Consider the following 27,325-nt stretch of genomic DNA (forward strand, 5'->3'; position numbering starts at 1 on the left):
CCGATAAATACCCGGCGCAGCGGCACAAAATGGCGAAGCAGAAAATGTCACCTGACCGGCGGTCCGGAGGGAACCAATCACCGACTGTTTGAGAGGGGCGCGCTGAAACACACCGTGCCACACAACGTTTCTATGAAAAAGAAAAGAAAAGAACTGTGGGTTTAAAATGGAAAAAAAACAATAGCTCTGTGCAAAGGGATTGTTTTGACATTTTTGCTTATTTTTTATTTGTGTGTGTGTGTGTGTGTGTGTGTGTGTGTGTGTGTGTGTGTGTGTAGGTCACCCCTATCAGACGTCACGTTGGTGCGCTCCGCTGCAGGCTTCCCCTTTGATACACACACATTCACCCTTGAGAGACAGGGGGATGAAATGATGGGGATAGGCAAGTGGATGAGGAGACAGTGCATAATATAAAGAAAAACAAAATGTGTTCATCCAATCTTATAAGAAAAACCAAGACTTTATTTATTTCAATTGTACAAATACAGTGTGTCAAACCCAGACTGAATGTAATATAGGATATGCGAGAATCCCACAGATGATTCAATTGATCTACCCAAATACTAAAATCCCCGATGTTGCATATGTTTAAACAGTTCTCCACATTTTGCACCAAGACTCTACCATGCAGCAGAGGGTGGTTCACACTCAGCTGTGATGGGATGGAGCAGCGAGGAGCATGAGTGAGAGAATTTGAGGCTGAGTGTATATGGTTGTGTGTGTGTGGTGGGGGGAGGGAGCTGAGAAATCCCCCATGCCACTGTACAGATCCCAGCTAGTGCAGGCTGGGAGACCCAGGAAGAGGAAGGGTTGACTGAGCTAGGGCACCACGGAGGAGAAGAAGCGTGCACGAGACAGAGATAGCCTGTGCCTTCCCCATGTTTCCTCCTCCTCCTCCTCCTCCTCCACCCATCCCTCCACCCTGCTCTCTCTCTGCATTACCCAGGCTAGTCAGCAACAGAGAAGGACCCCTCCCCCATATCACTGTAAAGCCTCTTCATTCAACACGCAGTTTCTTCACCAGCATCACATCACAGGCCTCCAAACGCAAGGCTGTATTATGCAACAAGAATAGATCACTTTGAAGCAGGGATGATGATGATGATGATGATGATGGTGTGTGTGTGTGTGTGTGTGTGTGTGTGTGTGTGTGTGTGTGTGTGTGTGTGTGTGTGTGTGTGTGTGTGTGTGTGGTGATGCACTCACAAATAAATATGTGATTTTCACTTCATTTTCTCTTTCTCCTCTGACTGAACACACATTGATCCAGGACTCCTTTGGAAGACACAAATGTAGCGTTTCTACCAGGGCCAGAATAGGACGTTCCTATCTGGGATACATGCTCAGCAGACATTTAGAACGTGCAGTAAAGTAATATGATAGGCTGTGTAACTACATATTGTTGCTTCCTGTTTGTTTTGGGCTGATGGGTAAACGGATTAGATGGATGCTCTTGTCCTTGCGTGGTAGTGAATGAATGAGTTGTGAGAGGAGGATATTAGAAACTGTGCACTTTTTTGATGGCTGGTCTTGCTGATGCTGTTTAAGAAAGGGAAACAAGGAACAATGATGAATTCTCACCAGAACAAGATTCAATCAATATACAATTGAAGATGTTCTTAAAAAGCGTCAACAGTACAGTGTAAATCTAGACATACAATGTATCATAGTGATCGACATAGGTATAACTGCAGCTCTTTCGCCTTTCAGTGGTTCTGGTACTGTGATGTAATCAGACCATGCAGGATAAAGTTCAACAGACAGCACCACTCAGCATGTGACCAAAACGTTACTCAGGCTTTCCTTCTTACTGCGTTGAATAACTTTGAATTTCCCAGTCATTAAAAATATGTTAATGCCGTGGATAAACTTTGATCCTAGATTATTAACACACCTTTTTCTAAAAAAAAATGGTGATAGCTTGAAAAAGATCTGTGACTTGAATTCAGTAAAACTTGATTAATATCGGAAGATACACCTCTCTCTGTCGCCACGAACACATTGCAAGGTTCAGTCTGTGAGTCAAAACAATATATGTCGGGACCTCCTTAGTGTACGTCCTAATCGCCTGTCCACAGCCCCTTGTTATCTGAGAGGTAGGGGCTGGTCGGGCAGAGACCCATCTCAGTGTCGGGTTAAACACTTAAGCATCTTACTACTTGAGGCTGGAAAGCATGGTTTTCAGGAGATGCGCCAGACCAACACCCAAAGGAGCAGCTAAATATAGACGTGCATGTGCGATTAGCAGTGTGAATTCTGAATGAACAGCACAGCCTTGGCAAGATGGAGTCAACGCCACTTACTGTACTGTAAGAAGGAATTACTCCACCACTTTGCAATTCTACTACAAGCTACTACATAGATCCATTGGACTGAGCCACACCCACTGCGAATGAAATGGCTGTAGCTTTAAAGAATTTAAAATGACACTGAGTTACTGTATGGCAAATGCAGTGTGTGATGTACTTTTCAGTTTGACGTCTAATAAACACCTCATTTAATTATAATACGGCTAGGTGGACTGATTTTACAGATGTATTTCTAAGTATATTTGACTCATCTCTGCAAAATATTTTCCAGTCATGCAGCTCACCATCAGCTTCCACAAAGTAAGAGACGTTCGAACAAAAATAGTCAGTGTCTGCTCAAGAAGTGTGTATGAGTAATCAATCAGTCACTTAGTGTTTAACACAGACGTACCTGCTGTAGATATGACATGGGTATTTTTCCATGTATCTGATACATTTTAACTGTCCAACACTTTTTTACTACTTCAAAGCTGTGAATTGTGATTTGTTTTTGGTATTTAACCTTTTTTTTGACACTTTTTGACATGGTCTCTTACTGTATGGCTGCTATGACTAATTTCCCCAGAGGTTAAAAAAATAATCCATCTATGAAATGGTTTTTACAATATTAAAAAAATATATAGTAATTTTTGTATGGAGATATGTGGACTCCCATTTCGAAGCAGTCATGCTAACTGAAACTACTTGGCGTGGAGCAAAGCACAAGACGGTGGGGATTAGAGGGTTGTGGTCAGCTGACCTTAAAAGGCATCTGGCACATTTCTGCAGCAGTCTGAAGAAACGCAATCCTCTCTTTGTGGCGACAGAGACGTGATAGACGCAAGTAGTCAGACAATTCAACAAGGACAGACTCACTCTGCTGAAAGTGTATTGCTGTATTTTCACACGTAAAACACATTTGTAGTTACTCGATGTTTCACTGAAGCACATACTTGAACACAGAGATACAAATAGTCAACACTGCACAATTTTTGGACTTTAGTTACTATTTTCACAGGGGAAAAGGACGGAGTCAACAGGGAAAAGGGTCAAAACAGGGGAAGGATGAGCAAACTGCATTAATCTCCATTACTTGTAAACCAAAAACACTTTTTGACTTTTAAAGATATTGTACTGTTATTCACATCAGTATTCATATTCCATTCAAAACAAAAACTTTCACATATGGTGCAAAATGGCAACAATCAACCTCACCACTGGCATTCACAGAGACGTACCACATTAATTCACTGAGCAGATCTGCCACATATTGCATGTACAATAAATCTACATGAGGGGAAACGAAACAGGACCTGGCTAACAGCTGCCCTGGTACAACTTTACTCCATCTTTCAACATTTACAAACACTTTAAGACTCGACTTCACACATTTTATTGTGAACCTCAGTTTATCAACATGGCCCGGTTAATGATAGCTTTTTTTCAAGAACTGTAGAGATAGCTGTACAGTAAATTTGGCAGACTGAGTTAAAACACAGAACAAAGGGTATGGAATATACATTCAGAAATGTAAATATTGTAGTTCAGCATGAACATAAATACATCACGGCTGACATAAAATCAAAGGCTAGATGAACATTGGCCGCATCTAGAGTTGATCCTTAACTCCGTGTTCATAAGACTACACCCTTCAGAACAATAGCACACTGTAAATACAAATCTGAAAATACAAAAATGAACACAAAACAAACAAAAATATAATCTTTTTTCATATGTTGAATTTGGATTACCTGCAATAATAAATACAAAATAGTTAATTATAAATGAATTTATAGGACGGATGTAGTTCTGTTTGCATATCTGTGTTTTCTACCTCAAACCCTGCTGGACTTATCGAGACTTCCTGCAACGTGTGTGTCAGTGAATGTGCGATGTATGGATCCACATGAATGTGGAGTGCGTGTGTTTCGTGTGTGCAGCATTATGAGGCCATGGCGTCTTGGAAACCCCATACTTCCAGCAGCGAAACCTGGAAGCTCTCTGCACACAGGGGCGGGTTGTCGAAGGTGGTGCACCTGCCAGTGCGCCCGTGGTTCAGTTCTGAGTCAATATAAAGAGCGTTGCCTTCACCTCCGCCTGATCAAACACAGAGTTTTTCGTTACAAGTTACAAGCAACTGAAAGAAAAAAAACCGCTGCATTTCTGCAAATGATTTTCACTTAAAAACAACAATTTGCACTGGTACATCAATACGTAGTATTAAATGTAGAAGAATGAAAAGCTTAAATCCCACATATAATGTCTTTTTGTGTTTTAGATGACATTCAGCCTGTTACCATGAGAAGTGCAAAGTAATAATCCAACTCACCCACTATGATGGAGTCAAAGTTTCCAGCCATGAACATGGAAGTGTTTTTGGAGTTAAGGTTGAAGTGGCGAGCGGAGAGGAAGGGCGACAGATCTCCAGCAGCCTTCTCTGGCTGCTGTAAACTGTTGTTGTCTGAGTTCTGGCCCTCAGACGACGCCGTGTCCTCTTGAACTTGGACCTTTACGGACGAGGCTAGCTCCGGGTGGCGGATCACCACCCACTCATAGCGCTCAATCTCTGGCTTCAACTAACAAAGGAAAAAACACAGTGACTGCTACTGTCAGACAGACATCATCAAATAACACACATTAAATAAAATAGCACTGCAAATATATTCATTTAAAAATATATATTCTTAACAGTATTAAGGTGACAAGAAATGTACCTTAAATTCCAACCAACTCTTAACATAAACAGAAGAATTAATTATGTGATGATGTGGCTGCTTTTTTGTCAATGCAAAGAATATATGCCCCTCCCCTCTACCTCCAACCCTCCACTGCACATGTGATGGATATCCGTCTCTGCTGACTGCCTCCTATGTGTGTCAGGTGTGGTGTCAGGTGAAGGCTCAGTCAGATACAACTGGATCAGATTACAGGAGTGTCGGAGTGTGTAAGATGATGGTGCTTTCTGGTGTGCCGGCTCAGACTGCCCACAACTGTGCGTCATCACAGGTAGTCAATCACTAATTCATACCGAAGGCAACGGAGATCCAGTCTGCTTCGCTATTTTTCTAGCCCAAGTGTTTCTTAAAAGTAAAGCTCAGTGGTATGACATGATGAGGTTTGGTTGGTGTGGTTGTTTTTTGCAGAGGAAGACGAGGCAATGTCTGAATGCCAAATCGTGACCTACAGGGCTTTTCAAATCATCAAGAGCACATGAAACCAGAGTGGATGGTTCCCTCTGGTGGCTAGAGTGCAGTACTGTGCTGAACAGACGTTTTTCATAAAGCTTCTAGTAAGTCAGGATGATGAAAATAAACTCACCCTAAAGACAAAGCATTCGCCTGTGCCAAAGAAGCTCAGCTTGTTGCCTCCTCTCTTCCGCTCCTCCCAATCTGTGGATAGGAAGGCTCCACATACCTTAAAAGGAAAAAATCAAAAACAAAGATAAGAACAAATTGCATGGGTAGAATCAATCTGTTTAATTGGCTCATATGTATTTGTTTTATTCACTAGAATATCAAAAAAAAATATATACAAGTTGCAGATTATATAGAAATACTTCATTATCATTGTATTGTAAAAAAATCAAATTAAATTAATAGTACAATAAAATTAGCATAAAGAAATTGCTATGTGTAAGTTGCCAATGTTCAAATGGGATCCACATTCACAAGAGCCTAGGACAAGAAAAATCCATTTTGAAAAGCAAAAAGTGACTGAGGACCTTTTTCTACTTCATGAAAGGTAAAACACTGACTGACTGAGTGCAGGTCAGTAACAATAGCAATATTTTCCATGGTGGATTCTGTTGGCCAAACTTGATTGCATTAAGCAAGAACCGTTTACTATCAGTTTCCCCATTTCAGTGAGTCGAATGAAACAGGAAGTGACTGTGACAGAAACGAGTCCCAGAGAGTGATGCCATACTGTTCTGTTTGGACTCAAGTTGAGTAATTGTGTTCGAACCAAGGCTGAGGACATACAGACATCATATTTAAGACTAACACTATAACATTAGTGTAGAAAAACCTGAATAAGACGATGGCTTATTGATCTGAGCTGCATCAATCTTCACAAAAATATGACATCAGCATAATAATGTGTGTTACTCACGTCACCATCTGTGGTCCGAATGAGGAGCAGCGTGGGTTCGTAGCCTTCGCAATGTGAGTAGAATCTGGAGGAAAACAAGAATGTTTGATTCATCGCAATTTACTTAAATCAACCCCTGAAGCTGAATCCAAAAGATCAAACATACTCAATGAACCATGTATTAGCAACGTGTGTGCTGTGAATTACTAAATCACACAAAACACAATCTTGAGCTCATTAATCATTACTAAAATATTACTATTTCTGTTGCACTACACAAACAGGACCAACTGAGAGGTAGGTGAAATGAATGCTTGATATGATAATGTCTTTATTGCCATGACAATGCATCACAATAGAGGCAGGCCTGTTGGTTACCAGAGACAGCATCTGTTCAGTGTATGAAAGAGATCTAGAGGAATAAGACTGAAAATGATAAAAAACAAAAAGCTAGACTTAATTTTCATTTCTCCTTTGTATTAGAAGAAGAAAAAGCCCCAAAGCAAACAAGAAGATGTTTTCCTCTCCCATCAAGTTGCAGTCCAATCTCGAGCATTGGAGAGTGTACCTGTTCAGGCTGCATCCGTGGGTGGAGGTGGTGAAGAGCAGCTGTGGCTGGCACAGGGCAAAGCGCTCAGGGATCCACGACCAGATATCCCGCATTTCCTTGGCACTGACAATCTCGGAGGAGAAGGTGTCTGGGTTAAGTGCCAGTTGCACGTTCCGCCTGGAGATGCCCCAAACATACAGAAAGAGACGTACAAACCTTTAAAAATAATTCAAAGCAGATGATGGCATGAATGTCTTCACGGCAGATGTGCAGTAATTTGAAAATCTAGTGACGAAGTGTAACTGTAACCCATAGTCTACCTAGTCTGAGAGTAAATGAGTATTTGGCAAAATTAGAAATAGATCTGGAGAGAAGCAGAGAGAAGAGAACCCACCTAGAACTGTGAATGAGCCAATGAAGTGAACACAGGAGTGGAGTGCAGATGAGACAAGATGTTGGACGGAAAAGTGTGGCACAAACCAAACAAAAAGGAAACAAGAACATGACGTGAGACAAGGATGCAAGAGCAACTTCCACCAGTCCCCAAAGCATGATGCCAGAATAAAACGCTTTAAAGAAAACAAAATTCTTGCCAGTGAAGAAAAATAAATCGCCTGACAATGAATTTGAATGATACTGTTTACATGTGATGGATTTGATGTTGTCACCGATGCTAGATATCCAGCAGCTTTGCCCTAGAATCCCACTAGATGCTGCCGAGTTTGTAAATAAAATTTGACAAAAAGATGGTCAAAATTCACCACATAAAAATACTATTATTGACCTTACCGCTTCTGTTTGACAGTGATTCCCTTCTGCTGCAAGGACTGTTCATTTGTGAGCTGCAGCAGAGTGATCTCCTTACGGCTGAACAGTCGGATGGAGAAGGCTTTCTCTAGCAGCTTGTCAGGTGTGACGGTGGAGGCAATGCCCTTGACAAATGCCTGAATGTCTGCCCTGACCTTGCCTGAATCTTGCTGCTGCTGGTTGCCCTGGCCCCCTTGCACTCCTGCTTTATGCTTACAATAGAACTTGAGCAAGGCTATAGCCACGCGGTAGAGAATCTTGTAGCCCTCCACCAGGTAGACATCCAGGACCCTGACCACGTGGCTGAAAGGCAGGTCGCCAAGTACCCAGCGTTGCCAGTCTGAGTACACTTCCAGCACATCCTGGGCCGTGGCTACAATCAATTTGTGGGCAGCTGCGCAGTATTTGTTGGCCAGGTCACCGAAAGTCATGCAGCCAGACTCGTAGGCCAGGAAAGTCTGGTCCAGCAGTCGCTTGCCTGGCTCGTTGCAGGCCAGCATGCGGCTAATGTGCTCAAAGCACTGAGCTTCATCCACGCTGTGATGTAAGAGCAAAGAAGTAACCGCCGGAAGTGATGGGCAGTGAGAGATATCTGGAAACTGTCCGGCCAGGCAGTTGATGATCTGATGGGCTGATGATACGCCCTCTGCCTTCAGGCAGTACCTTGGCACGGGGATTCCATCCACAAACTCTGGCAGCGGCATGTGGGAGGTGGGTTTCTTCGTGGCTGTGTTTCCCATAATGTCACGATATACTTCTGCATCTGGTGTAACTGTGCGACAGGGAATGCCTTTGATGAGCTGCTGGTAAACTTGCGCCCGCAGTTTGTGGTTTTTGGCCCAGTAACCCTGCCGAGCCATTTGTTTGAACTCTTTCAGGTCTTTGCAGTCTACCTTGGTGGGCCCGCCACTCTTGGCTAGATCCCCCATTTGGTTCCAGTCGACAAAGCTGCCATAGTCTTCATCAGCCATGGTGCTGGAAACTTGCTGGTCTGCCTGAGCGGGAAGAGAGGAGGGTCGCTCGGGGGTTATATAAAACTTCCGTCTTCCACACAGCTGATAAGTAGCCTATTTTTCTTAACTGCCCATGCTGGTTACTGAAAAACACAAAGGAGAAATGACAAAATTGTCATTTAGAAAAACAAAGATCACTGCAAAATTGATCATTAGTTATTAAAATCACTGCAAGTTTAAACATATATATGTTAATGTTGTAGATTATTTAAAACTAGTTGGGGAGAGTGCATTACAGAATGGAAATAGTAAATCTCTATTATAAATAGACATCATTTCCTACATCTTAAGTGAAAACAAATCAAATATTACTGTAGCTTGAATGGAATGCAGGGCACGGCTATCTTAGTCGTATCCTTAGTCCATAACAGATTTAATTTGTCAGGCAGAGTTTGATATTAAAGCAATTCAAACTTGAATCTGCAGTGCTGCGAACTGTAAAAGTTCACGAGCAGTATAATTTAAAAAAATGCGGTCATCACATCATTTCCAGCCAATGCTTATCCACAAGGTACGTGGAGAAGCATTTCCAAAGATCAATTTGCAGTGTACTGAGAGTAGTCATACAATCGTCAAATCATTTCACACGGTCTCTTAACAGGTCACAAGGAGATGCATGTCCAAAGATCATTTGCAATATACTGAAAATTACAGTCATAAAACTCTCAAGACCATCACACAACGCCTGTCAACAAGTCACATGGAAGAATGCGTATAAAAATGTGTGCGCTTATGGTGAATTCACAGGGAGATCAACCACCCTGATTAAGAGTGCGTTTACATGAATGTTCATGTTACCTTTGACAACGGCTGTAACTGAAATGCCTTAAATCAGACACTGCACAAGAAGTGTAGCTGGCCACCTTGACATCTCAGCCAATTAAACAGGTTCTCTGAACAGAGGGAGAAGGGAGGTCCACTAAAGCAAAGCCACGAGAGCCACGGCCTTCTCATATACTACTCGGCCAATCATGCACACACACATGCTTGATGAAGATATTTAAAACGCTGTTGAGCAAGTTGCCAGACTCAACTTGGGTAGTTGTCTGCGATTTAGTTGAACTGTTCCATCCTTAAACCTCGGTGTGCGACGAGTCAAAGTGGGTCAACTTATCGCATCATGATGACAATTTGACTGTGCGTGGTGTGATGCTCGGCGGAGATCTGTGGACCCCTGCTCCCACAGAGGACCCACGTCCCATCAGCTGTGGATCCCACCAACATGGCTCCTCCAATGTTCTGGAAATTCATCCAGAAATGACTTTAGCCTATAATTAGCTTATATATATTTATGAGCTAGGTCAACTGCTCATCTCATGATAATTTATCATTTCTTTGCACAGTCTGACAACCACCAGTCCTTTGCTGTGGTGTGACTTGCTTTTCTCCAATGACTTGAATGTTTAAGATGCTGAACAGAGAATGAAGCTGACTGTTACCAGTCTTTTATTTATCTATTTTAAAATAAAATATGCTGGCACATTAATCTACCTCTGCACAACTGGACAGGGTTTAGGTGACGTTTACTGTGGAGTGCACAGTGTGGACCAAACAAGGATGGCAATGCTATTTCAGGCGCAGAGGTGGCTAACGTCACGGAGCCCGCCGCCTCAGGTGACGGCGCAGGTGTGTCAACACACACACACACACCGGAACGGCCGCTTCGAATGCACGCAAAGCCGCCTCGACTGAACGCTCGGCCCACTAACATATGAACGTCCGCTAGCTTAACGTGTGACAGTGGCTAACACGCCGGAGGAAAACCGTGCACGCGCCAAGTTAGCGCAGCTAGCCGTTAGCTAGCCGCGAGCCGCTCCTGTCAGTGCACGCGAGCGGGCTAACGACGCCGCACATCAACACATACAGAGGCAGCGGCGAAGCAAATGCCGACTGCAGACATTCAACCACAGACGGGCAGCCAGACGGACGGTGACGCCGACACACAGCGGCCCCCGGGGCGAAGTTTATTCCGGCTAACGTCGCCGCCGCCGCAGCAGCAGCGGCAGCAGCAGCAGCTAGCAAGAGCGTCGCCGATCACAAATTGATTCAGTCGCAGAGTTGACGTGAGGAGATTTCAGCTCGTTCATTCTGCGGGGACGCGGGTGCACTTTTTAAAACACACAAAATAAATATGCGCCGTGTGTTGAACATGTACCTTCGCGACGCGGGACTGCAGACCGGCGGGTTACGTGACGAGCAGCTGTCAACGAACACTGATCGTTTTCTCCCCCTACCTGGACGCGAGATGTCTTGAGACGTGAAGCCGCACTCATGTTGAAATGCCGCGGGCATGCGCAGTGGCTTCGTCCGCGGCTCCGGCTGCAGCCCTCCACAAGCCACGCCCACCGGCAGTGACCGCAGTCGTCTGTTGAGCGGTGTAGGGAGAGTTCAGATCTAACCCGCACAGCTTGACCCTTAACCCCTTTGACATTTTAGAAGTTCAACTTCACTTCACTCCACTTCCTTCACGCGCACCATGGCTGCAGCTGGATACCTGGCCACGGTCCCCTGCATGCTGCTGCAGGAATCTGCAGAGGGGCAGAGGTGGGCTGATTAAACCATATACTAGTCAGAGCCACTTCTCTGTCACTTCCCTGGTTCATGTAGAAGAGTGGGAGAACTTAACCTGCTCCTCAGAAAACAGATTCAAGACCGTCATGCAAGAAAATCATCCACATTATAGACTTTCACACAATGGTAACATGGTAACTGTGCAGAGGTTGCACGCCTTGTTTTACTTTCAGACTTGCTCTGTCAAGTGCGTGATGGCACTGGGACCGGACAGGACGTGCCCGAGCAGTAGGCAACAAGCCCCGTCTTTGTCCGGTACTCAAAGCGGCCACCAAAACAACTGCCCAGCACATGACAGCCATTACGGATAATTCAATTGGGGAGCCACCGTTGCCTTCCAGTAAAAATGTTGTTTGGCCTTGTTATTCTTAAACGCAGGCTGATTTTTTTCCGAATGTTCACATTTAGAAACGACCTTCTCACGGATGCGGTAGCCGAGAAAAAAAACAACCAGCCTGAGTTGCAGAATTAGTGACATCAGGACATATTCAATGGTGGCATCTGAAGCTGTTACTGTGATGAAATGTCTTCGCATACAGTATAACACACTCAATTCTCCTCTTCCTCTTAACTGTCGCTAATCTCAAACTGTACCAGACATCTATTTTAAGTTTACCCCCCCCCCATGTTGGTTATATGCAGATGTGTGATACAGTATTGGTGATCATCCTTAACTGACCATTTAGCAGCATTTAACTAGCAGCTGGAGTTAGTTTCCCTACCAGAAATACTGCAAGACAAATCCACCCACATCTCAGCTCCAAATAACCTTGCACATGTATTCATGTTCTGCATGCCATGAGATGAGTTCCACCACAACACAGGACCAGATTACTGTACATTTCACAGCTTGTGCTGATTCATTTGGCACATGAGTACGCTAGAAAAGAAGAAAGCAGCCATGTCACATGAGGCAGGAAGAGCATCCTAATACTGCAGGGACACCAAATCATCATGGTGATTTCATACTCCTGCAAAATCTGAAACAAACTGATTAGGATTTATGCTTGTACAGCACAGATGGACAGTTTGTGTCTGTGAATGTACTTGTATTTGACTGTGATTATAGATGAAGTTGAGTGAATGTCAGTGTTTGTTTGTGTGTGTGTGTGTGTGTGTGTGTGTGTGTGTGTGTCCATACTGTAAGAGAGAGAGAGAGAGAGGCAGATGGGTGTAAAGCCAGTAAGCCTTGAGGTCCTAGCTTATGGAGGTTTATGCTCATCAAATCCTTCCGCTCCCACTCACTGCGTGACACCAGTTTATTGAGCAACACTACTCCAGCCTCCAGTTCCCTCCCACCCCACACAAACTCACATGTACACACACATGCGCACACTTGTGCACACATGCACAGGGGCATGGACACTGATCTTTATATATATGAACATTTTATACATACACATAGGTACAACAGCATGTGTTTCATAACGAGCGGATGACGGTTTTAATTCCAACCCTCATAATTTGTGAGATTGTTGGACACACAGAGAAGCTTAGATAATTAAACAGACCTCAGCAGCCTAAAGAGATAAAAGAGACTAAAAGATGTTGGACTTATGGTAATCTAAAAGAAAAACCTCACCTGACTGGGAAAATGTGGACAAGCAAAGTGAGTGTGTAATGCTTTGTTCTCTCAGCAACTGTCTCTGAGCAAGGCACTAAACATACAACTGCTCCAGACTAGGGCTGCACTCTACAGCTGCCAGATATGTGTGTATCTGAAAGTGGAAAAAGCAAGTACAGCATGGGGATGTTCAGTTTTCTTTTCTCTGAATAAAAACAAACTACGAAAAGAATGAACGCTGATTTTGCTTATCTATTTATGAGCCAAAAGTCAGTTTAAAGGATTCATCATTTGCCAGTGCCAGTTTATCAAATGTGAGGATGTGCTTGCTTTTGTCCATCACTGTATCACTGTAAATAGATTAAAAAAAAAACATGCGCTGAAGGGACATTTGTGAAATTAGTTGGTTAACTAATCCAAAATAAGAATAATATTTGGATGCAGTACTGTAGTCAAAGGCTCCCATCCACAAATGGCAGATGAGCTCCAGTCTAGCAGGTAACAGGAGTGATTTTCTGCGGTGTGGTTCAGTCAGTGCTGCAAGCACTTGTCCTCGCATCCTCTCTGGAAAAGCTCTGCTCATTCGGTTTACCTTAAATGACTTAGAGGAGCTGGTGCTGTCAGCCAACCAGGGTTCAGTGCCGCGGCTGCTGTGAGATACAAACCTTTTAAATCAACGGCTTTTTGTGTTCATGGCCCATTTTTGAAAGAAATATGTACAAACTCCTCTTTGAATTATCTATACAGTATGTCAGCTGATTGAGCAGGAGAACCCTTCCCCACGTGACACATGCGCCCTGATCTACAGTGTCTCTATCCGATTGGGACGTTGTTAATTATTTAAGTGGTGTGGAAACGTTTGGCATGCTTTGTTTGCAACTGTGATCTGTTGTCCCTCTGATCCCTGTTGCATGTTGGTTGTCATGATCACTCTTTAAATAGATCGCAATACCCTCCACTTTTTCTGTAAAAGTATTTTGGATCAGTGTTCACCTGTTTTGATGACTATGCTTGAATTATCCGTCTCCTAAAGAAAGATGTGCACTTTGAACTATACTTCCTGATGTGACAAACATTGGAGAGAGTCTTGATAATAACAAAGTAATAGAAAATGTGTACTTTCAAAAAATGTTTAAGAGATTCCTACTAGAGGCGTTCAACTGTCAATCACACATGACTTTGTGATCAAACTTGTTTTCTTTTCTGACATTCAGCAAAGACAACAACAACAGAACCGTGGTGGCATATGGCGCCCTCTTCAGGCTTTTGCACTTGTTGGCAAAAAAAAGGTTTCCTTGTCATGCATTGTGTACTAAATCCATTTTTGGGTAATCTGATCAAACTACCGTAATATAACGTAGTATAGCTTCTCTCTCTTATACAACTTATATTCAGTCATAACCAGGATGAAACCTCCAAAGAAATAAATGCATTTCTGCCACAGTGAATTATCTGTGTTACAACACAGTTATTCAGAATAACAGCTTATTATGCCATTGAAATGTATACAGTTTACATTGGGTATTTCATTAGATCATTATTTTCATTAAGTTTTATACCATCTTTAGTCTGCATTGTGCATTCAAAGCCAAAGATCTGCAGCATTTGGGTTATTTAAATGAGCTTCCTTCTCGAGCATCAGTTCACACATAAGGCTTAAGTCTAGCCGGTCAGACTGAAAGAAACTGCGTCACCCAATAGCGTGGGCTCCATTGTATACGTGAAAGGCCTAAGCAGCACTCCGGCTATTGTTTTCTTTTTAGGGGAGTCAGGTTACCTTGACAACGGCAGGATGCCTACCCATAGGCCCTGAGACAGAGAAAAGGCACGGCCAGAGAAGGAGGGAAAGAGATAAAGAATAGACAAAAAAAAAGGAGGCAAGATACGTCCCAGCCCCAACTTCATTTGCGCATAGTTTGTGTGTTTTGACAACAGGCCTGGTGGCTGCCAGTGGGTTGGGATGGAGACCCAAGGAGGTGAGGTTGTGTGTGTTTCTGAGTGAGTGTGTGTGTGTGTGTGTGTGTGTGTGTGTGTGTGTGTGTGTGTGTGTGTGGTTGTCAATGTGCTGGCTCTTCTTATACACCAAACTATTGGAACATCTCTCTATCTGCCCCACACTGAAGTACTAACCATAACAGTTTGGTAATGTTTATATTCAGTATTTCTGTCAGTCTAATGAACAACTAACCCTAACCCACACAGAAAGTGTCTGAAAAGGCGTTCATGGCCAGTCGTGTTACTCTACTTTGAAACCTTTCACATGACCAGACTTTACTGATGCAATTCATGTGGACAAGGTGACAATTTATTGGCAGTTTAAAAAGAAACTATGGATCTTCAGTGTAATTAATGCAGATGTAATTGTGTACCAACCACAATAATATTTTTTTCTGTGCAAGTCATAACTATCTTTTTATTACTGGTGCACTTACTAGTATTTTCACTGTTGTTGTTGTTTTGGCAGTGAAATCCATCATCCTGTAAACAGGGGGCCATGCGTGTTGCGCTGCGGCCACGCAGGTAAGTCACAGCATCAATAGATCAGTGCCTAATAGGTGAACAGGAGTACTAAAGAAACACGGTAGACAGTAACTTATGCACCTCACCTCATCCATGTCCACTCTGCAATTTACATTTTGCTGTATTTTTAGCTGGGTGAAAGGGAGGAAAAATGCATTTGTCCCTCTCTTTTTGACAGCTGATATGTTTGAGTGGCAATTCACAGTGACTACTAGTCTTGTTAACAAACTTCACACATAACTGATTAAATTCATAACCATGTCTTCATTTTATGTGGTGCTGGATCATGTGTCACCCACAGCACACACACGGCCAACTATCACATTTTACATTTCACATCTGTTTCAATATGATGTGCAGTTTTTCAGCGGCGTTTCTTTTCTGTATCAACCATTAACCAAATTCATGTGACGTCGTGATGAGTGCTCTGACAACTTTGATGAAATGCAGACTAGGAGAACTGAATGGAAAAGAATCTGGAGCTTTATGGACACGATGGGAGGCTTGAAACTGTTAGCGTATGTACTTGAGCTTGGCTTCACCATATTACCATGTTTCCCTGGATGAGGGCTGGTGCGTTTACTGGCCTGATGAAAGTGAAGTGATCGCTCTCCCTGCCCCAGTTAAACTGAAGGTGGGCGCCCGTGTGAGCACGGAGCAGACGCATGCTAAAATGGCACATCATATGCTTCAGTTATTTGTTTTGACATGGAACAATTTAATTCTCCACATCTCAGGGTATTAGGTAAAAGGCAGAGTCAGGATGTGAGTTTTTATTGCATCAGGTCCGCTCTTAAAATCAAATCTGTGAAGTTTAAAGGAGATTTAACTGCTTGGGTATGACACAAATTACTGAAAAGTGACATTTTATGTAATGTCCAATTTGTGGCTATAAAAATGCTAAGAACTAGAATAGTGCATGACATTTATATGTGTATATGTAACAGAGGTGTTTCCTTTATTGCATATGCTGCTGTGTCTATGCCTATTAGAAAATCACAATGCTTGAGATTGGGTTCAGTCGTCTGACTCCAATTTTAGGGGTTATGTTGTATTCAGCAGTTATTAAGGGAAAAACAAGTTCAAATGCCTGCTGGATGCTGTTTGCTGTAACACGTGAAGCTGTGTCTCTGTGCACTGCGCCCTCTAGTGGTTGCCTGGTGCTCTGTCTGTGCCTGTCGGCGTTCACCTTGCTGCTTCAGAGCCTCTGGGTGCCACTTGAGATGACCAAGGATGAACCTGCTGGGAGGTCACCTGAGGAGCAGGGTAACACACACACACACACACACACACACACACACACACACACACACACACACACACACACGACATTCAGTCATGAAGGTGGCTGTGGAAACATTCACAAAAAACATATGCATATACAGTATGTTTGAATCAGTGTATGCCCTAGTGTGCACGTGCGTTTTATGTGAGAGCACCACAAAGCTCTAGTTTCAATTTTATAAATATTTGCTTTAAGAAATGACGACTTCAACTGTATCTGCCATAAAATTGTTCCTGTGGGAAATGTACCGCTGTAAGATTGATTAAATGACACAACCCCCCACAGTGAATATGGAAAATACACATGAACATAAACACTACCTCATTTGCAGCACACAAAGTAAAGAAAACGGCATTAAATAACCCCGCTGTTTCATGATACACAGATCAAGATTTCCTATTGGGAGATTAGCTATGACCTATAACACTGTATTAATGCCCCAACATAAGATTGAGGGGAGCATGATACCGTACAGTACATACATGTTGCGTGTGCTTTATAGGTCGGCGTGGTCTTGGCTTCCGAAGGTTGTCTCTCCGCTTGGAGGCTTTGAGCACTCAGGTGCAGAGGCTGAGCAGAGGGAAAGATGTCACCCAGCTGACCAGAGATGATCTCAGTCTGTTGCTGCAGAGGTATTCAACATCACCATGTCATCTTAACGTACTGTACACGGATCTATACATATACAGTGTTAGTGGTCCTGTGTCCTTGTATATAAATGCAAACTTACTTACTTGTTAGTCTGCGTTTGTTTCCCAGCTTTAGACAGGACCAGCACGGCCTGGCCCGCTTGGAGAAGGAGCTTCTGATAGTGTCCCAGAAGCTGGATCAGCTCGGCCGTAATCACCACCATCCCCATCGGCCTCATACTCCGCCACCACACGATGACCTCGGAGCGCACATAGGTACATCCAGGACTTCTATCACTTTGTCTCAAATGATTGGTTTGACAACAGTTAAATCTTAAATATATGTATAAAGATAATAAAGCTGCTTTAAAAAGTGAATGTAGAGAGACAAGGAGACAGGTTTGGAATTTTGTATTTTAATCTAGACTGATAAGACATGTGTATCAGGCCATCACATAAACATCAGGCCAGGTTTAGCTTTCAGTGTACCATGTGCTTTACTAAAAGCACCTCATTGTCCAAATTAAAACAGCCCTTTTGTGGCTTGTTCCACTGCGGTTACACCAAATAAATACACTCTCCCTGTATGCAGCTTCAATCATTTTAGTGGTTGCCCCTTAGTGGCAGTGTGAGCCAAACACAGGGTTCATAGCCTCGATAAAGGTTAACCACACAGTGAAATTAACAAGCTGTGATAGCGGAGGGTGTGAATGGGGGGTGGTTGAAGGGCACCGAGTCCTTGAATAGAAATTTAACAAGTCCAAAAAGTTTACATCTACACTACGACCCTCCCGAGAGGCGTCAGGTGAGAGCTTGGTTACACACCCCGGTTAGCCTGCCAAAGAGTGTGTGTGTGTGTGTGTGTGTGAGAAAGAGGTGGGGATGAGAGGGTGCACGCTTAACCTCTCTCACCGATAGAGGCAATGCACAAAGCTTGGGCCACACAGGTACAATACTGGCCATTCGTGAGGGTACACACTTATCGACATGCACACGCACACAGTTTTTACTCCCATGCCCCCCCGCACAAACACACACTTCCCCATCACCAGTCTGCTCACCCCTCACCCTCTTCCTCTCACATTACCTCACACCATAAAATACGACTGGATTACCCAGGAGTCCTTTCACCAACGTGTCTACTCATGCTCATGTTTTTTCAGCGGGAGCCCCTTTTTTTCCCCTTCTATTTTGCCATGCTCCTATTGCATATCACTGTTTTCAGGCTTTCAGACCTCAGCTATTCCTACAGGTTTTTCTTATCTTTTTTCCCCCTCTCTTTTCCTTTTTACTGGGTTGTTTTACACAGTTAAAGACTGTGTATTTTGGCAAATGCCAGCATTGTAAAAGGGAAAGTTTGGTAGGAGGCAGGTGGGTCAGATGTGTGTGTGTGTTCATTTCAGTTGATTGACATTGGCTGGAGATGGTAGGGGGCTGACGGGAAAGGGCCTCTAAGAAATACACTGCCTCCACTCTAATGCCTCTTACACGCACCGTACATCGCGTTGATGGCTGTGATTCACCGTGCGCACTTCAGCTGAGAGATTGTATGTCAAAGTCATTATCCACTGTTCTTCATTACCACGTTGAGCTGACGCTACAATGTGCTTTTTGTTACCCAAGCCAGGACTGTGGAATAATGATGCATTTCAAACGGCCTCTGAGAGAAAACCGTGTGACAGCTAATATCTTACCCACAGGGCCCAACGAGTGTGAGGTGCCAATGGATACGGCGTATCCGGTTTGTGCTGAAAAAGTGGAGGTGAGAAATTGGAAATATATGTGGCTGCATTTAATGCAATTTACTACAGTATAGCACATACTTTATACTGTAGGCTTGCATGATTGTTTTTGTTTTTTATCGTGTCAATGTAACATTTGTCTCTCTGGCAGTTCCTGCAGGCACGTTGGCAGTCAGACCCCTGCTATGCCTTCTACGGGGTGGATGGTACCACCTGCTCCATATTGACTTACCTCAGCCTAATAGAGGACTTTTGTCCTCCACGCCTTGGAAGGAACCACTCTGCGCTGCCGTGGCACAAGAAACTTCCCTCCTATACAGAGAAGGTACAGTCACATCAGCTTCATGTCATTATCACTGTGCTATGATTGCACACCGTGTTTCACATCGTCATTGTACGCAGGCGGAGATACGGACGTCTCTGAGCCAGCTGTTTGAGGACATCGGCAACAACAGTGGTCCTGCATTAAACTTCATCCGGTCCAGAGTGGAGAGGATGTCTGAACAGTGGATACAGGCTGGTGGAAGGCTGATGCGGAGCAGCAACAAGACGCTGTCGAGCCAGATGAGGGTATGAACAGCAGGAGTGTTGCCAAGCCTTTTTTTAAACTTATTTTATAAAACGAACCGAATGTTCTTTATCTATCATACATGTTTTTGTAGAGCTTACAGAACCTTAAACTTAAGAAAGCAATGAAGTACAGAAATAAGAGCCCTTTTCTCTAATGTAGACTTTTAAAACGGGCCGTCACCTAGGTGCTGCTCTATCCGGGTGCCCTGGCTGGGAGTGCCGGTCAGCGTTTTGAAGCCATGGTGGAACGAGGGGGGCCTCTGGGCGAGCTGGTCCAGTGGGCTGACCTCAGTGCTTGTCTGACAATCCTGGGCCACAATCTCACCCTCAGCACCTCACAGCGCCAACTCCACAGGTTACTACTGCTGCCGCTGATTCCTTCAGCTGCTGTTAGCTGCTTTCATCCGAGACAAAATCATGATGTCTGTTCATTACTGTTCATTACATTCAGTCGCAAAAGTATTCTAAAAGCTTATTGGATGGAGTGTGATTTTAATATTGGTTATTTGTAATATTGATTATTTCATATCATGTGTTTGATCTATCACTTAATCCCAAAGATCAGTACTGAATGGCACTATTAGTGGTTTGAATCGTGTTCTTGACTGGTCTAGCCTGATAGGTGCGGCTCCTGGCCGAGGCAGTTGTCCAATCCAGTGGCCGCTGACCTTTGACCTCATCTATACCGACTACCATGGCCTCGCTCACCTTCAAGGAGCCATGGGACTGGCTTTCCAGCATTACCAGTACAACCACACTTTTCTACATACTCATGCTTCAAGTAAATGTGTTGCTTTGTTTGTTGAATAATCAAACAATGGTTATTATATATTTACACAGTTTTTGAAAGCTGTGAGTGTTGTTTATGGTCTTTAGAATTAAAAAAAAAAAATCTGAGTAAAATGTAAAATTTGTCAGAGTAAAATGTCAACTTTAAAGTATTAAATTATAAAATATTATTGCAATGATGATATTGCCCATGATATTTGCTCAGCACATCCAGGGCAATTCACATCAATGGTAAAGTCACATGACAATGGCAACAGTACACACCACAAGACAAGTTTGTGTTGCATGTGATTTATATATCAAACATTTATTTTTCTATTATAAACTGTTCCTTGAATCATTCTAGGTGCCGCTTCAGAATCCTGGACTCTTTCGGCACTGAACCCGCATTCAACTTGGAGAGTTATGCGAATAGCCACGGATACAAAACATTGTGGGGCAGATGGGGTCTCCAGCCTCTGCAGTACATGACCATGTTCCGTAAGTCTACATGTGTCTGCATATTCAAATATATATGTATATACTGTAATTTTTTTTTAATACCCTGCAATCACTCAAAACATGTGACTGACTTTGTGGGAGCAGCTGTGATAACTGTATGATGGAGACAGTGAACATGCATACATATAAATATATAACTATCTTGCTGCCACAGCGTTGGTTCTTTCTCACACTCCCCTCTAAGCATCATCACAGTGAGACGATTAATAGCTGAGGTTAAATAAACCCGGTGCCCAGACAGAGATTTCATTCCAACACCTCTCCCTGTCATCTTTCCCACCCTGCCGCGGGATGGAGACAAGCTGGACGCACTGGGCCAAGAGCCACTCTTCATCCCTCAGCTTGAAGCACTGTTTATTTGTCCTGCTGAGGAGGAGGGGGAGGAGAGAGAGGTGGCTGTTGGCTGATGGTGGGGAAAGGGCAGAAAGGAGAGACAGACAGAAACAGACACTGAAAAAAAAGAGGCAAAAAAAAGAAGCTTGAGGGGCAAAAGACAGAAAAACACACGTGACAGAAAAGCAAACGCGTATTTGCTCCTGTTTTAAATAATAGGGGAGGGGAAGACAGTTGACTGAACGACTGCACTAAACACACATGTAGAGAAAACCGCGACCAATACCGAAACCAAGAAACCAAAGAAGCTTATAATGTTGATCATCTGATTGAAGATTAACCCGATAGAAGAGCGTGTGAACCTAGACAAGTGTTAGAGACGAATGGCGACAAATGGAACTGGAGCCAGGAGCAAAATACTGTGTTGCTGTAAGGGTGAATGAGACGAGATCTGGCAACAGTCTTTTTAAACAAGTACTTGGAGGCAGGAGAGAATGACACACGCGCACACACACGCACACACACGCACACACGCACACACACACACACACACACACACACACACACACACACACACACACACACACACCTTTGCTAGCACATTCCTAGTAAAGTAAATACTCATCTCTCACACCTTCCTCGGTGTGTCGGAGGGCAGCGGGGTGGCAGTTGCCTATCCAAACAGCCCGACCTAAACCTCTCGAAATCTCATTTCCTCCAACAGCTGATTCACAGTGTGTTTAACGTCTCTCACAAATTTTCTAATCTTAGCTGTTATTCATCTGCGAACTCGGTCCCGCGTTGCCAGCATTCTTTCCGAAAGTCAGTTTTGATCACCGTCCAAACACATTTCCCATATGTTCCTGTCTTTTGCGTTGTCCTCGAGGAAAATCTGTGCACAGGCCTTCACCATCTGCTGAGTTTAGGACACATAATAGTTTAGGTGATTTAAAAAATCACACTTTTTCCTGATGATTTTGTGCATGTTCACAGACAAAATAGATTCCCCTTTGTAACTGTCATTGAACTGCTCGATGTTTCCGTCATCTCCAGCTCACACTCCTGACAACTCCTTCCTGGGCTTTGTGAGCAAGGAGGCAGAGAGGACGGAGGTGAGAGAGGAGGAGCTGGAGCCAGAGACCGACGGGACAGACAGGATAGCAGTTGTCTATGGCAAACAGGACTACATGTGGCAGGTATAACGACCGAAAGAGTAAAGTGTAATCCATGTATGCCCTTTGAAAAGATGCCGGGAAGGATTTTTGATCTCAGCTCTTAAACCTTGCGTCCAGGGTAAATCTGAGTATGTGGAGGTGATAAGTGAGCAGCTGGAGACCCATGCCACAGTCTACCAGCCTCCGGGACACACCTCCAATCTGCCCAGCTTCATCACAAACCACGGCCTGCTGACTCAGGAACACTTCCTCCGCCTTCTGGGCAGAGCCAAGGTCAGACAAGGGCTCCTCTAAGAAAAAAGCGAATTTAAATCACATATTTACTGAGACATCTATTGCATGTTCTTGTCGGAGGTTTAGTAGATTGTGGCCTCATACACTTTCACCGTCACCATATAGTTGTTCTGCATGTCCTGCCTTGTTCATAGTTAATGATGCACCCTTAAGATGCACCATCTTCCCTCTGCTGCCTGTAGGTGTTTGTAGGTCTTGGTTTCCCATATGAGGGTCCTGCTCCTATCGAGGCAATAGCTCTGGGCTGTGTCTTCCTTCAACCACGATTCGACCCGCCACACTCATCAGTCAACAATGACTTCTACAAGGGCAAACCTACGTCAAGACAGGTAGGTAACTCAAAAAAACATAAAAGAAAAAGAAATCAAAGATAGATTTTGTGTATCACTGTCACTGTCGTTTTGTTGGAGGTCAAAGACAATAAATGCCTTTGCATCACAGATCTCCTCCCAGCACCCTTATGCTGAAGAGTTCATCGGTCGACCTCATGTGTGGACTGTGGACATGGCCAACAGGACAGACGTACGGGAGGCACTCAAAGCTATTCTAAGCACAGAGGTAGCTTCCGGCAAATAACCAAAACTACGGTTGAACTTTACACATACATGATTTCAGTAGGTAAAAGTTTTGTGTATGTCTTTACAGGTGAAGCCTTTCGCCCCCCGAGAGTTGACCTGTGAGGGGATGCTGGAGCGGCTCCATGGTTATATCACGCACCAGGTGCAGAGATGTAGGGGATTATGTCAATGGGTGCTCCCCCACCAATCTACTCTCGTAAAATGGCCTGGTCTTGCAGAGTCAAAGACGACACTGACCTGATTTATGCAATCTATTATGGAGTGAGTGGAATAACTCATAGTGGAGTGGACACCTTTATAAACCCATTGATTGCACTCGTAAAGTCAAAGTAATATTCATTAAAGCTTTATTGATCCATTTCTCTGGTACTGACCTTTTTATCAAGCATGAGTTATTAGCAGTGAGGTCATCCCCTTCTGATACAGTATGATAAATGCTCCTGTTGAACTACATCTACACCTCTATGAACCTCCCAAATGAACTTGCGATCATTAGTTGCAGTTATCTCATTCTTAATTTAAAAAGCTAATATAAGGCCAGGCACTCAATAGGCACGTTCAGGCCCAAGGTGAAATAGTGACTTATCATAGTCAAGATTGTTTCAAAGGCTTTTACACAACGCTTTTCGCTACTGATATAAGAGAAGCCATTCAGTTGTCGGTTGGTTCAAATGCTCATCATTGTCAGCTTTCTTTCACTTTTTCTTTCCACTTTAAATCCCTCTAGAACTTCTGCAGTAAATCTGTCCCCACATGGCCGCCGGAGAGCGCGCTGAGGGCGCACCTGGGTCCCCTGGGCCAGTCCTGTGCCGGTGTGTGTCGACGCTCCTCCCTGGTGTGTGAGCCCGCTCTGTTTCACCACCTCAACAGTCCGTCTGCATTTACCAGGTGAGAGATCAGCAGATGGGTCCACTGCAGATGTAGTTTCAACTCTTTTCCATGGCTTCATGGCTTGACTTAGCCCCGAAAATACACAGATCAGCCACAAAATCAAACTCAATTACCAATCTGATCGATATCGATTTACCACACTCATCAAAACCAAGGGCAGGGATGTATATTGTCTTAGAAGATCATAGTTCTGCAACAGCAGTTCTTGTATTGTTTTCACCATAAAAGGTTGATTTCGAAGATGGATGTAGTCTGAAACTGTCCATGTGCACTGAGAGATGCACTGTATAGAATTAAACACTATTTCCCATTGTGTAGGCTCGGACTAGGCTGCTCCAGCATGGGGCAGGAGGTCAACCACCTGTTTCCTGCCTACAGCCCTTGGGGTCGACACTGTGGCCTCCAGCAGGAGCCTCTACTGTTCAGTTGCGCTGGCTCTGACCCTTCCCACCGCAGACTGTGTCCCTGTAGGCCTCACCTACCTGGACAGGTGGCACTGTGCCCTGACTGCATCTGAACAACGCACTGTGGAAGAACTCAGGAAATGGCTGGGAGAAGAGAAGAGGAAAGGAGAGTATGACTAAGACTGCACCAAAGAGCCCTGCAGTGCATATTGTATAAGTAAAGAATTGACCTCAACCAAAGAAACAGAAAGCTGTCCTGCCAACGCCACTGAAAGTTGTGTGGTCTTGTTGTCCTGCAGAGGCTGAAAATGGAGTATGGAGCATTTTATTATTATGCGCATATTAGTTGTGAGTTGAAACTCTGCAATTTTCTGGGCCCCACTAATATGAAGGAATGCTCTCAGTCAGCGCCACTGACATTTAGACTTCTTATAACATCACAAACAAATCAAGCAGTCGCTGACAGAAGTGATGAACGATATTTAAAATAATGCGAGAGGGGTTGTGCCAGGTTATTATTATTATCTGCGTCATTTAAATTTCTGTGGATAAAACTTTTCCAGTTCAATTGTTTGGACAAGATTTTGTTGCGTTTTGCTCTTGTAATGACAGTCATTACTCAGGAACCAAAAAAATGAAAGACTGTCATTTATTTCATAAGCTATTGAAATGTTAAGGATAATGAATCCAAGGCCTGGCGTTCTACGGTGTCTAATAAAATCCCTCTCGTTGTTGTTGTAGCTCGGGAAGTGGGAAGCAGCACCAAAGACTTTAAAATTCTTAGTGTAAATTCATCTTGTGGTCCAAATCACATACGCAGCACAGCCACTTCAATGTTACGCTAAAAAAGTATGTAGTCAGTCATTCGTTTACAGTAATGTATCGGAGTGGCCAGTGTTGCATGGGATTACTGCTCATGTAACCCGTCAAGGTATCGCTGGTTGCAGATATTAGTCTGGGCCTCAGAGGAGAGAGGCTGACAGCCTAAGTGATGAGGCTCATTATCTGAGTGAATCATGGATAACCTTTGGATGCCCTTGGGAGGTCACAGCCATATGACGATGATTATACTGTCATACACACCGATGGTTCCCAACAGTCTCTGACTTAGGAAACCCCCCTCAGCTCTGCCTCAAGCCGTGCCCCCCACCAGTATAGGCAGAACTCATGTTTTGTCTTTCAAACACATATTTTGCATCATTTAGATGGCAATGAAGGCAAGATTAATTATGTTGTCTTAAGTTATTTTACCAAACATTACATTTTGAAAATGATTTTGATCACAAGAGATGACTCATTTTGCCCAGAGCTATTGCATTTTCTCCAAAATTATTCCCTGACTGCTTGATGAACTTCAGATATGTAGACCCCCCTCCCCTAAGGGCATTTTGCACACCAGGTTGATGGGAGCAAACATGGAAACTTTCACAGTGCAAACCGTGATTTTGAAAAGTTTAACAGTTGAATATTTTCACGTCAGAGGACTCACACACAGGCTTTCCCCCTCATCTGTCCCTGCTAACAGCTTGTGAAATATACAAACGATAACAACTAAAGGCCACACCGCAGCCCACGATCGGTGTTGTAAGTGCTACACGTATACGGCACAGCTGTTAGCAAAGACGGCCCCACCAACGGCAACGAGCTGCTTTTTTAAAAAACTGGATCGATGTGAGGTTTTTCTTGGAAGCAACACACTCATGAATGTTAATTGGCAGAAAGCGACCTTTTGCTGCATCGATACACTCCATGTGAGCAGGACATACTGTCGCTCAGGGATCAGACCGCTCAGGGCTGCGACAACAGACCTGGTTGACTGTGTGATTGACTGGTAAATGGTCCACGAGAACAATCTTTTTAATTTTAGGTGAATTCATTTGGCCGTGTCAAATGGGACATTTGCTTAATTAGGCGAGCAGTCCACAGATGATGTAATTAACTTGTGTTTACGTTTAAAAAAAAAAAAAAAAAGGCTGTTTGGAATAAAGGAAAATTAAAGTTGCCTCAGCGGGAAGTCCCTGAAACATATTTTTTTGGAAAGTGATGCGTCATTCCTGGAGAGTCATGTTAATTCATATCAGTTACATGTGTTGTGGCATATAAAAGCTGTCAGTCAGCTCCCAGGGGGCTGATAGCAGAGGGTCAAACTACGGGTTCAAAAACAGCACAGGGCATATATATTTACGGAGCAAACGTGTAAACGTGGACGGACAAAGATTTTAGTGTTCCACCCGACTGCCTGCTGCCCTCACGCTGAACGGGGCTGTACATGAGTGAAAACACGGACAAAGGCCACTTGATGGCCGCTTGTCGGTGACACGCAGCATGACGGGATTTGAGAAGACGGTGATGTGGATCATCGGATGTAGATCATTTAGTTATCTGGGTTAGGTGGTTATTAATGCAAATTCCCCCAAGTTCAACTAAGGCTCAAGGTAAGTAGGTTAATTAGCATCAAAATCCAAACGAGGTTTATGAAGTGCGTCTTTGTTCACTGATTCACACAACCACAAACCAATGTTTCGTTTTGCCTCATCACAAGTGAGGGATCGCGATCTGTGTGAATGTCATCATGCAGTCACAAATGTCCTAAGTGTAGGAATTCCAGCATTGAGACACTTGTGGTGGTGTGGAGAATCTGGTAACTACTGAATTTGCTTTTTTTTTTCACAATCACCTTTTTTGTTGTTATTGTTTTTTTCTTAGTTTAATGTTTTTCATAAAATTAGGAT

General features: G+C 43.7%; 2 protein-coding genes and 1 long non-coding RNA gene across 8 annotated transcripts; 2 read left to right on the forward strand and 1 right to left on the reverse strand.

Annotated features, from left to right (window-relative positions):
* Positions 1-13: 13 nt before the first annotated feature.
* LOC118287456 lies at positions 14-2,507 on the forward strand. The gene is made up of 2 exons (XR_004785666.2): positions 14-155; positions 279-2,507. It is a non-coding gene; the product is annotated as an uncharacterized LOC118287456 (long non-coding RNA).
* A 662-nt stretch (positions 2,508-3,169) lies between these two features.
* On the reverse strand, positions 3,170-11,135 carry tbc1d24 (TBC1 domain family, member 24). Of its 6 annotated transcripts, none has more exons than XM_035612653.2 (8): positions 10,982-11,135; positions 7,717-8,830; positions 7,322-7,327; positions 6,946-7,104; positions 6,399-6,462; positions 5,607-5,702; positions 4,618-4,864; positions 3,170-4,385 (listed from the first exon to the last, which is right to left on the reverse strand). In XM_035612653.2, exons 2-8 carry the CDS (start codon positions 8,703-8,705, stop codon positions 4,231-4,233), a joined length of 1,716 nt encoding a protein of 571 aa, XP_035468546.1. In that variant the 5' UTR covers positions 8,706-8,830; positions 10,982-11,135; the 3' UTR covers positions 3,170-4,230. The 6 variants fall into 6 exon arrangements, with proteins under 6 accessions (XP_035468546.1, XP_035468545.1, XP_035468548.1 ...); XM_035612652.2 differs by having other exon boundaries at positions 10,903-11,054; XM_035612655.2 differs by lacking the exon at positions 10,982-11,135 and adding an exon at positions 10,239-10,374.
* On the forward strand, positions 10,000-26,517 carry LOC118287446 (alpha-1,6-mannosylglycoprotein 6-beta-N-acetylglucosaminyltransferase B-like). The gene is made up of 18 exons (XM_035612643.2): positions 10,000-10,373; positions 15,347-15,402; positions 16,553-16,668; positions 17,190-17,319; positions 17,447-17,592; positions 19,017-19,078; positions 19,210-19,383; positions 19,461-19,628; positions 19,814-19,983; positions 20,243-20,374; positions 20,764-20,897; positions 22,305-22,447; positions 22,544-22,699; positions 22,903-23,049; positions 23,162-23,278; positions 23,366-23,440; positions 24,026-24,186; positions 24,508-26,517. The coding sequence occupies exons 2-18, from the start codon at positions 15,377-15,379 to the stop codon at positions 24,704-24,706; spliced, it is 2,256 nt and encodes a 751-aa protein (XP_035468536.2). The 5' UTR covers positions 10,000-10,373; positions 15,347-15,376; the 3' UTR covers positions 24,707-26,517.
* The last annotated feature ends 808 nt before the right edge of the window (positions 26,518-27,325 follow it).

The sequence above is a fragment of the Scophthalmus maximus genome, chromosome 16 (assembly GCF_022379125.1).
Source record: "Scophthalmus maximus strain ysfricsl-2021 chromosome 16, ASM2237912v1, whole genome shotgun sequence".
NCBI classification, from domain to species: domain Eukaryota; kingdom Metazoa; phylum Chordata; class Actinopteri; order Pleuronectiformes; family Scophthalmidae; genus Scophthalmus; species Scophthalmus maximus.